The 12500-nt window shown below is 41.1% G+C and overlaps 1 protein-coding gene across 1 annotated transcript in view; it reads left to right on the forward strand.

The window, feature by feature from the left end:
* Positions 1 to 12500, forward strand: part of LOC130241176 (dedicator of cytokinesis protein 2) — a 298239-nt gene that overhangs the window by 267983 nt on the left and 17756 nt on the right. The window contains exons 31-36 of the mRNA XM_056472897.1: positions 3620 to 3698; positions 3872 to 3972; positions 6175 to 6233; positions 6336 to 6484; positions 9164 to 9249; positions 10760 to 10916. Coding sequence (XP_056328872.1) covers positions 3620 to 3698; positions 3872 to 3972; positions 6175 to 6233; positions 6336 to 6484; positions 9164 to 9249; positions 10760 to 10916 — 631 coding nt within the window. The remainder of the gene's footprint in view (positions 1 to 3619; positions 3699 to 3871; positions 3973 to 6174; positions 6234 to 6335; positions 6485 to 9163; positions 9250 to 10759; positions 10917 to 12500) is intronic.

Consider the following 12500-nt stretch of genomic DNA (forward strand, 5'->3'; position numbering starts at 1 on the left):
TGCCAATTCAGATGTTCTTGAGGGGCACAGACTGTATGTTAACATTGATTACACTTCAAACAAGAAGCCAACGAGAGCGGAAGAGAGATTTATAGAGGAGTAAACCTGCAGCCTCAGAGATAGAGAGAAACTCCACATATCGGTCTCCGTGGAAAAATATGGATCGTTCCTGTTTGGTTTGTGTTCTTCTTAATGGCAGACAGTGGCAGTATATTGTGTTTTATTGACCTCGGTATATTTCCTGGAATTCGATATCATGGTTTAAAGTTCATCTGTGACCCTGCTGATTATCAGATACTGTAAACACAAACAGCAGCTGGACACCAGACACACACTTACAAATGCAGACACCTCATTATTTACTGAAACACCGAATCCAGCATTGTGTTCTGTCAATTCAAGGGGCCGTATTGTGCAAAAATGACTTTTATAAGGGCTTTAAACCCAGTTGTGTGTCAGCAGTGTGTGAATATAAGCAGCTTTTAATGGTTAAAATGTATTAATCAATATAATTTTTTATTATAACATTAAAAAATCATAATTTTTTATAGTCAGACTTGATCAAATCAGTCTGCAGAAACACTTTGATTGACATTCTCACATTGTACGTGTCATCAGATGGGGAAAGCCCCGCCCACTAGTGACCATCTCTCCCTCATTAGCATAAACAGCCCTGAGTGAGAAGCAGCCGTCCACCATTAGAGTGTTTGACCTGCTTAAGATAATTCACGTTTTCACTTTTTCTGATAACGTTAGCCCTGTTTTTGAATTTGCCACTATACTGACAAAGAGATGTTTGTAGCTCCGCCCTCTTTTGTAAAGAGTACAATCTCAATTAGAATTTAAAGCGACAGTCACCAAAACACCACTATTAGGATCAAAGCCTAATGCTGTGTTCACACCAGACGCGGAAGAAGCATCAAGCTCGAGTGATTTACATGTTAAGTCAATGCAAATGCGCGAATAGACATCCTGCAGCGCGATACGCACAAATGGTGCGGTGCGAATTGCGTGGTGCCAATGGCGCGGGGCGAATTGAGCGTTTTGCATGTTTGACGCGCTTAACGTGCGAATTTCACGAATCGCTCTAGTTCGAAAATCTGAACTTCAGCGGACATTTGCGACGCGTTAACCAATCAGGAGCTTGCTCTTGTGGGGGCGTGATTGTGATGTAGCGCCTGTTGTTGGTGTCCCGGGGGAAAATCATCCTGCCTACACCGACAACAGTTCATCAAACTGGGCTCGGCTTAGTCAGAAGCACCACTGAACGCTTCCATCATCCAGATTAAGCTTCTGGAGGAGTTTATGAGCTCACAGAGCTGACTACACCTTTGAAAGTATCTAGTGGACTTAGACACGGCTCCAAATGAATCGACGCTGTTTTTCAGCCTTTATATAGCACATAAACCAGGCATGGGCAAACTCGATCCTCGAGGGCCGGTGTCCCTGCAGAGTTTTGCTCCAACACTAATCAAACACACCTGAACACCCTAATTAGTGTCTTCAAGATCACTAGAAAGCTACAAGCAGGTGTGTTTGATTAGGGTTGGTGCAAAACTATGCAGGGACACCGGCCCTCCAGGATCGAGTTTGCCCATCCCTGACGTAAACACTGCTATTTTCTCAATAAAATCCATGTTAGCCATTTAGCAACGAAGCTAGAGTCACTGGGCAGACAGAAGCCCTGTCTGCAAATCCACGTCTGTTGTGAAGTGAATTTGATGTGTGAATGAAGCGGGTTTTCAAGCGCAAATGAAGCGATTTATCCACGTGTCTGGTGTGAACACAACATAAAAGGGTCGGATTTAGAGAGTTATTAAACATTATCTGTGTGGTATTTTGAGCTGAAACTTTTGAGCACACACACACACACACACACTTTACAACTTATAAATATGCCCAGAATAGGAAAACCTAAAGCTAATTTTATATGCAAGTTCATATTGATGTCTGAAATGTATTCAATTGTAGATGTGATGCTGAAAATAAAGACATACGATGAAAAAGCTGATGATATAAAGCATGGGTCTCAGACTGAATTCCTGGAGGGCCGCAGCTCTGCACAGTTTTGCTCCAACCCTAATAAAACACAGTAATCGAGGTGTTCAAAGAGTCTTGAACACCTTGATAAGTGGCATCAGCTGTGTTTGATTAGGGTTGGAGAAAAACTGTGCAGATCTGCGGCCCTCCAGGAATCCAGTTTGAGACCTATGCCTTATATCATCAGCTTTTTCATCGTATGTCTTTATTTTCAGCGTCACATCCACAATTGAATACATTTCAAACATCAATATGATTTAAAGACACGTGTGATGAAGAAAAGTGGAAACTCTGCATAGATTTTGGAGATGATGAGAAGCATTTAGACATTGATAAATGTAATCGATATATGCAAATGCTTTGTTTGTTGTCATATGTAAATCACCAATAGGGTATATGCCGAAGCATGCTAATAGGACTTTTAATTTGCCAGTAACCTGGGTTAATTGTTTCCGGTGAGTTGTATGCCAATGCAAAATCGGCTTGTTTAAGGTGTGTTTTCTTTAAAAATCAGCGATCTCCACTGGCTGAGTGATATACGATATAAAGTAGGTCTCAGATTGTACAAGAAGCACTGCATTAAATAACATTTCCCCCGCCATGTCTTTATAATATGAGCATTTATTTTACCCCAGTATATTCAATGGATCTTCTGCACGAGCCTGCCGATTCTGACGGGCACGTGCGAGTAAACGGCTTTTAGTCTCGTTTTACGCTAGAGCAACTAAATGAATGCCAAAGTCTGTTTAACTGATTGTGTTTTAATTACTTTACAACATCGATGCTGTAAAAGGAAGCGTATAAAACTCACAATAACAGGTCACCGGAAGTTTATCAGTACGGGAAACACACTAGCTTGGCATATAGCCTATAGATACAGAACTGAAAATAGTTTGTTTTTGTTATCTTTAATTATAGTTAACTAAGAATCTTATTATTTAAAAATTATTTAAACTTCATAATTTATATGCATTGTAATTTTCTTTATTTTTATTATTCAGTAATATTTTATTATTCATTCATTCATTCATTCATTCATTTTCCTTCGACTTCGGAGGTTGCCACAGTGGAATGAACCACCAACTATTCCAGCATATGTTTTACGCTGCGGATGTCCTTCCAGCTGCAACCCAGTTCTGGGAAACACCCATACACACTCATTCACAGACACACACACACACACACTCATACACTATGGCCATTTTGGCTCACCCAATTCCCCTGTAGTGCTTGTGATTGGACTGTGGGGGAAACCGGAGCACCCTGAGACACCCACGCCAACACGGGAGAACATGCAAACTCCACACAGAAATGCCAACTGACCCAGCCGGGACTCGAACCAGTGACCTTCTTGCTGTGATGGCACAGCACTGTTATGTATATATTTTTTGAAGTGTCTAGCTGTTTTCTGACCTTTTATTTCGCTTTTATTTGTTTAGGTTAATGTAGTTGAACTACAGTAAATGAACATGTGAAATGTTGTTTTGTCAGGTATCTGAAAATATTCTGCATGATGAACATAGTTGTTTATGGTTTTAGTTGTTAAATTATTCATCCTGGGTTTGTTTTATCCAATCAGAGTGTTTCTCCGAGCGATCAACTTTTACGCCGACACCATGAACCACAAGTTCCTTGACAACAACAGCTTTGAAGTGCAGGTTTGTGTGTGTGTGTGTGTGCGTGTGTGTGTGCGTGTGTGTGTGTGTGTGCGTGTTTCAAGCACTTTATCAAGATCAGATTCAATTAGTTTTAATAGCCCTGATATCATCTGTCATCCTTCACCATCGTGTCATTTTGTCATGGTCTCTCTCTCTCTCTCTCTCTCCTGTAGTTATGGAATAATTACTTCCATTTGGCCGTGGCGTTCATTACCCAGGAGTCATTGCAGTTGCAGCATTTCTCTCCCACCAAAAGAACCAAGATTCTGACCAAGTGAGTCTGTAAACCACAAACATCCCAGTTAACCCAGAGACACCTTTCTGTCTGTGTCTGTCTGTCTGTCTGTGTCTGTCTGTGTCTGTCTGTCTGTCTGTCTGTCTGTCTGTCTGTCTGTGACTCTTTCCATCCATCCATTCTGTTATTTTATCCTTTTTCACATCCTTTCATTCATCCACCATCATTCTGTTGATTTTCTATTCATCCATTTATTCACCATTTTATTATTGTCATTCTTTCCACCCATCCATCAATCCATTCATCTGTAAATGTGCCTTTCTTTCTGTTGATCCATCTATCCATCCATCCATCCATCCATTCCATTCCATCCATCCATCCATCCATTTATCCATCCATCCATCCAACATTCATTCCATCCATCCATCCATCCATTCCATCCATCCATCCATCCATCCATCCATCCATCCATCCATCCAACATTCATTCCATCCATCCTTCCATGCATTCATTCATTCCATCCATCCATCCATCCATCCATCCATCCATCCAACATTCATTCCATCCATCCATCCATCCATCCATCCATCCAACATTCATTCCATCCATCCATCCATCCATCCATCCAACATTCATTCCATCCATCCTTCCATCCAACATCCATTCCATCCATCCATTCATCCAACACTCATTTCATCCATCCATCAATCCATCATTATTTCAATAGTTACATTTGTTTGTCCATCCATCCATCCACCCATCCATCCATCCATCCATCATTCTTTCAATGTTACATCCGTCTATCCATCCATCCATACATCTATCCATCATTCTGTCATTTTTTTCTGTCCATCACTCCACCCAACAATCATTCATTCATTTGTTAATTCCATCCATCCATCATTTTTTCCATTTGTCCATCCATCTATCCATCATTCTTTTAATTATTACATTTGTCTGTTCATTCATCCATCCGTCAGTGTGTCATTTTTTTATCCATCCATCCATCCATCCATCCATCCATCCATCATTCTTTCAGTCCTTAAGTCTGTCTGTCTGTCCATCTATCTATTAATTCTGTCATTCCTTGCCCGTACATCCATCCATCATTCTTTCAATTTTTAAGTCTGTCTTTCTGTCCATCCATCCATCCATCCATCCATCCATCCATCCATCATTTTGTCATTGTTTGTTCGTCCATCCATCCATTCATTAATTTCATCCATCCATCCATCCATTCATTTATTCATTCATTCATTCCATCCATCAATCCATCTATCCATCCATCCATCTATCCATCCGCCCATCCATTCATCCATTCATTCATCCATTCATTCATTCATTCATTCATTCATTCATTCATCTGTCTATCCATCCATGCATCCATTTGTTATTCTTTCTTTCTGTCTGTCTGTCTGTCTGTCTATCTGTCCATCCATTCATTTTTCATTTTATCATTCTTTGTTTATCCATCTATCTATCCATCCATCCGTCCATGCATCCATCCATCCATTCATTCCATCCATCCATCTATCCATCCATCCAACATTCAATCCATCCATCCTTCCATCCATTCATTCCATCCATCCATCCATCCATCCATCCATCCAACAACATAAATTCCATCCATCCATCCATCCATCCAATTATTCCATCCATCCATCCATCCATCCAACAGCATACATTCCATCCATCCATCCAACATTCATTTAATCCATCCATCCATCCATCCATCCATCCATCATTATTTCAATGGTTACATTTGTTTGTACATCCTTCCATCCATCCATCCACCCATCCATTCATCCATCCATCCATCATTCCATCCATCCATGCATCCATTTGTTATTCTTTCTTTCTTTCTTTCTTTCTGTCTGTCTGTCTGTCTGTCTGTCTGTCTGTCTGTCTGTCTGTCCATCCATTTTTCATTTTATCATTCTTTGTTCATCTATCTATCTATCCATCCATCCATTCATCCATCCATTCATCCATTCACCCAACCATCCATCCATTCATCCATCCATCCATCCATCCACCCATCCATTCACCCATCCATCCATTCATCCATCCATTCATCCATCCATCCATCCATCCATCCATCCATCCACCCATTCATCCATCCATCCATCCATCCATCCATCCATTGATTTATCCCTCACATTGTATTTGCACTGTTTTCATAAACCTGACTGTCTCATTGATGTTAATTAAAGCTAACATGTGTCACCCTGTTTCCTTCAGATATGGAGACATGAGGAGGCTGATTGGTTTCTCTATCAGAGACATGTGGTATAGGCTTGGTAAGACTGTGTGTGAGCGTGTGTGTGTGTGTGCATGCTTCGCAGTGTTATTTATGGGTTGTGAATGTAAAGTGTATGCTAATTGACGTCCATAACTCTCAGGTAAGAATAAGATCTGCTTCATTCCCGGGATGGTGGGACCAATCCTGGAGATGACGCTGATCCCAGAGGAGGAGCTGCGCAGAGCAACCATTCCCATATTCTTCGACATGATGCAGTGTGAACACAACCATGCTGGAAACTTTAAGAAGGTTCACACACACACACACGCGCATTCATGCACACACACTAGTTAATTCTTTCCATCCATAAATCTGTCATTCTTTTCATCCATCCATTCATCCATCCATGCTTCCTACTTTCCTTCCTTCCTTCCTTCCATCCATCAATTCTTTCCAACTATCCACACATTCATTCATTCTTATATTTTCCATTCATCCATTCATCTTTCTATTCATCATCCATCTTTCCATCTATTTATCTTTTCATCCATCCATCTATCCATCTTTTCATCCATCTATCCATCCATTCATTCATCTTTCCATCCATCATCCATATTTTCACCCATCCATCATTCCCTACATTTATCAATCATCCATCTTTCCATTCATCATCCATCTTTCCATCCATTTACCATCCATCCTGCTTTCTATCAATCATCCATTTTCCATCCATCCATCCATCTATTTTCCCATACAACCATCAATCCATCCATCCATCCATCCATCCATCCATCCATCTTTCCATCCATCCATCATCCATCATTCTGTCATTCTTTCCATCCACCCATCCATCCAGCCACCCATACATCCATCAATCAATCCATCCATCCATCCATCCATCCATCCATCCAACCATGCATCCATCTATCATTCTGTCATTCTTTTCACCCATCCATCGTCCATCCTTCTTTCCATCCATCCATCATTCTGTCATTCTTTTCACCCATCCATCGTCCATCCATCTTTCCATCCATCCATCATTCTGTCATTCTTTCCTTCCACTCATCCATCCATCCATCCATCCAACCATCATTCTGTCATTCTTTTCACCCATCCATCTTTCCATCCATCGTCCATATTCCCATCCATCCATCTGTTTTTCCATACAACCATCCATCTTTCCATTCATTCATCCAGACATACATCCATATTTCCATCCATCTATTTTTCCATACAGCCATCAATCCATCCATCCATCCATTCATCATACATCATTCTGTCATTCTTTCCATCCATTCATCTTTCCATCCATCTTTCAATCCATCCATTCATACATTTATCAATCCATCCATCCATCCATCTGTCATTCTTTCAATCCATCCATCTTTCCATTCATCATCCATCTATCCATCCATCCATCTTTTCATCTCTCTTTCCATTCATCATTCATATTTCCTCCACCCATCTTTCCATAGTTTCATCAATCAATCAATTCATCCATCCATCCCTCCCTCCAACCCTCCCTCCATTCATCTATCTTTCCATCCATCCATCCATCCATCCATCATTCTGTTATTATGTCATACTCTCTGTCTAGAACATTTATTCATTTTTTCCATCCATCCATATGATGGTATTGGGGTTTAATGAGGACTCTCTATAGCATTAATGCACTTTATACAGTATAAATCGCTTATTATCCGCCTCTAAACTCAGCTCTCACAGTAAACCTCTTGAAATGTGCAAATTTTATAGGTGAAAAGACCTTAGAAAGTGTCATTTTTAAGCCATTTAAATTACTAGGACACAAGGCATGTTCTCAAAAACCAGCTTAACAAAGTACTACTTCATACCTATGTCATTATATAAATTTCTGTGCTTGTAAACCACCAAAACCAGTATACACACACACACCTGTTTATATCGTGATGGAGAACTGGTGTTGATTTATGTTTTATCTTAATATAAGTTAAGCTCCTGAATATTTTATAAATGTAAATAACACATTAATTATTAAATGTGAACATGCCCAAATGTGTACTGTATATTCTGTATATCATAATGGGGGCTTCTCATCTATTTTAACAGTTGTTCAAATACACTCACCGGCCACTTTATTAGGTACACCTTACTATTACCCCCTATGAGTGGTTAGTAGTTGGACCCCCCTTTGCCCGGTGTTCAGAGATGCTCTTCTGCAAACCTCAGTTGTAACGAGTGCTTATTTGAGTTACTGTTGCCTTTCTATCAGCTGGAACCTGTCTGGCCATTCTCCTCTGACCTCCGGCATCAACAAGGCATTTGCGCCCACAGAACTGCCGCTCACTGGATATTTCCTCTTGTTCAGACCATTCTCTGTAAACCCTAGAGATGGTTGTGCGTGAAAATCTCAGTAGATCAGCAGTTTCTGAAATACTCAGACCAGCCTGTCTGGCACCAACAACCACGTCATGTTCAAAGTCACCTAAATCCCCTTTCTTCCCCATTCTGATGCTCGCTTTGGACTGCCGCTGATCGTCTTGACCATGTCTAAATCCACTGAGTTGCTGTCATGTGACGAGCATGTTAACGAGTAGTTGGACAGGTGTACCTAATAAAGTGGCCGGCGAGTATATGTTAATTATACTTATAGAGAATGTCTAGGCATAAACCTTTTAATGATGTAGAATGAATCTGATTTAGTGTGGAGCGACTGTAGATGAACATTATAAGATGTTTATCATATTTAGGATTAAATGAATGCATTAACCTTTACAAATGATCTAGCAAAGAGGCTTTTTTCCACAATAGCAAAGGTTTGACTATTCTGTAGGGATGATTTCAGAAAAATCAACACACACACACACACACACACACACACACACACACACACACACACACACAGTTTAGCATAAACACACTGACATTTCTGATGTTGATCATGAACTCTTTCCGTGTGTGTGTGTGTGTGTGTGTGTGTGTGTGTGTGTGTGTGTGTGTGTGTGTCAGTTTGAGAACGAGATCATTCTGAAGTTGGATCATGAAGTGGAAGGAGGAGGAGGAGATGAGAGATACATGGAGCTGCTGCAGAGCATGTAGGAACACACACACACTTTCACACACACACACACACACACATTCTCACTCACACACAAAGAGACTGGCACACAAAGACAGATACACAAACATCCACTCACAGACACACACACGCACACATAAATACACACTAGCTTACAGAGCTACTCACACTTCAAACATACACAAATGTACACAGAGACACACACACACGCCAAGGATACACATGCATGATTACAGACACATAGAGACACATACACGCAAACACACACACACACTTGGTCCACATAATGTGATAAATAAAAGATTCACACACAAACATGCATTCACATACACACACAAACACATGCTCACACACATTCACACACACTCACACAGACAGACACACGCACACACACGCACAATCACAGACATACACACATACACAAACACAAATGCACAAACACAAACATGTGCACAGACACACACACACACGCTCACACAGACACCCACGCATATAAATATGCACTCACACAGACACACACAAACACAGATTTACACGCATATGCTTACAGAGCTACACACACACTTCATACATAAACAAATGCACACATGTACACAGAGACACACACACACACATGCCTAAACAGACACACACACCCACAAGCCAAGAACACACACACATAATTACAGACACATAGAGAGACATACACGCAAATACACACATACACACACACACACACACGGTCCCCACAATGTGATAAATAAAAGTTTCACACACAAACATGCACGCACATACACACACAAACACACGCTCACACACACACATGCTTAAACAGATAAACATACACACAAACCAAGGATACACACACAAGATTACAGACCCAAAGAGACACATACACGCAAACACACACACACACAGTCCCCACAATGTGATAAATAAAAGGTTCACACACAAACATGCACTCACATACACACACAAACACAAACACACGTAAACAGACGCACACGCATACACACACTTAAGGATACATACACTTGTTTACAGACATACACACTCACACAGAGACACTCACACAAAAAAACTGCACACACACACACACACACACACACGTTCACACTCCCACACAAGGATACACATACATGCTTACAGACATTTGCACAGACACAGTGAGAGAAACACACAAACACACACATACACACACACATTTGGTCCCCACAATGTGATGAATAAATATACACACAAGCATGCATTTTTGTGTACTAACATACACACACGCAAACACACACACAAAGACACACACACATTTAGTCCCCACAATGTGATGAATAAAAGGTAGACACACAAGTATCACCCGCATGTAATCACATACTCACAAAAACACAAACACACACACTCAAACAAACACACACAGACATACACAAACACACACACACATATGCTTACACAGAGACACACACATGCACTCCCTCTCTTACAGACACTCAGTCATGCAGTGTTCTTGTACAGTGGTGTTGTATAGATGGTGTGTGTGTGTGTGTTCTCCTCAGTCTGCTGGAGTGTGCTGTGGGTCGTCCTCTGCTGCTGAACGAGCTGCAGCACTTTGTGACTCTGGTGACGGGTCTGCTGGAGCGACTGCTGGACTATCGCTCCGTCATGAGTGAGGACAGCAGGAACAACCGCATGAGCTGCACCGTCAACCTGCTGGTACACAGACACATGCGCGCACACACATACACACACAGAGAGAAAGCAATACAGATGCATGTGTTTCATACAAGTCTCCCTTAAAGGGGTGGTCCACTACCATATCCCACGTTAAACTGTAGTTGATGTGTAATGTAGCTGTGTGAACATGAACAACATCCCTGAACATAAAACGCTCAAAGTTCAATGTAAAGGGAGACATTAGCGTTTACAGAGTTAGCTTAGCGGCATTCACCATGCGCACACACTCTGCGCAGTGAAGGGGCGTGGCCAGAGGCGCTGTAATGTTGTTCATAGGTTTCATGTGACATCATACAGTAGTGCGGCGGCCATTTTGTGACCGAACTGTACTATGCTGTCAATCTGCTGCGGTGCTGAGTGTTATGTTGCTTCAGTAGCGCCAGTAAACTTCACTACTATTCATTACATAAACGTGTCCTGATGTAATTGTTAATTTTGTGCTTTACCAACAGGCTGTCCAGTTCCGTGATCATGCTTGCGCTACTCGACTTATGTTAACCCTTTGTGGAGACAGCATAAAACGCGCCGACTTTATTTATTACTGAATAAAACCACACTGTTTTTGTTATAATCATGGTTAAACAAATAAGCGAGCCCCTTTACACCTTTAAACGATATCTCACTCTTATTTGCATGACCTAAAATGGAGTATGCTGCTACTTTCACTTTTATTAGTCTCATTCAAATGCGCTGCGGTTGTCAGTGTGATCATATCGGGCACAAATATGGCGGCGAGCCTAGCGGAAGTGACGTTTTTGGTCCCCATGAATAGCAGATAAGGCTAAAATGGCGTCCAAACGCTGCTATTTCCACAGAGCTTCTTCTGTTACTGTATTTGGGCTTCTAAAGGAGACGACACAAAGAGAGAAGTGCTTACAGTTTAATTTTAATGATGTTTCAGATAATTAAATATATATATAGCTAGCATTTGACAAAGGATAGCTTCCAGAATCTCTCCCAGTTCAGTGCTGGATTCGGCTAAAAACTCCTCCAACCATGATAGATGAATCTGTGGATTGTGAGCCACAACCTGTAAGTGTTTTTATTTATTAAAATTGATCTACTACATGCACAGTTTCTAGCGTTAAAGTTATGTTATAGCGAGGACGTAATCAAGGATGTAAACAAGGGGAAATGCTGTTTGGCACCGCTAGGAATTTAGCTATAAACTCATATTTATCAGTCAAACCACTGTAAATAGGGATGGCTGACGTGAAACTGACGTTTCAACACAGTGTTGAGATCCTGAAGCGAAAGTGTTTCGAAACACTGCACTGAAGCATGATCCGAAACACCCAGGTCATGTGACTAAAGTGTTTCGAAACACCTGGTCATGTGACTAAAGCGATTCAAAGCATCGATCATTTCAGAAGCGTTTCGAGACCTGGCAAATCTGTGTCAAAAACCTCTGTCTCATATAGCCTAGTGGACCGTGCGTGTGCACGTTGTTACTGTGCTTCAAATGGCTTTTGGGTTCGAATCTCTACTTGTACAAATACTGTATTTTAATCATGTTACTGTTTTATGGTGTAGAGTAGATAGGATGCGCCATCAATTTAGCAT

Source organism: Danio aesculapii, chromosome 14 (genome assembly GCF_903798145.1).
Source record: "Danio aesculapii chromosome 14, fDanAes4.1, whole genome shotgun sequence".
Classification (NCBI taxonomy): Eukaryota; Metazoa; Chordata; class Actinopteri; order Cypriniformes; family Danionidae; genus Danio; species Danio aesculapii.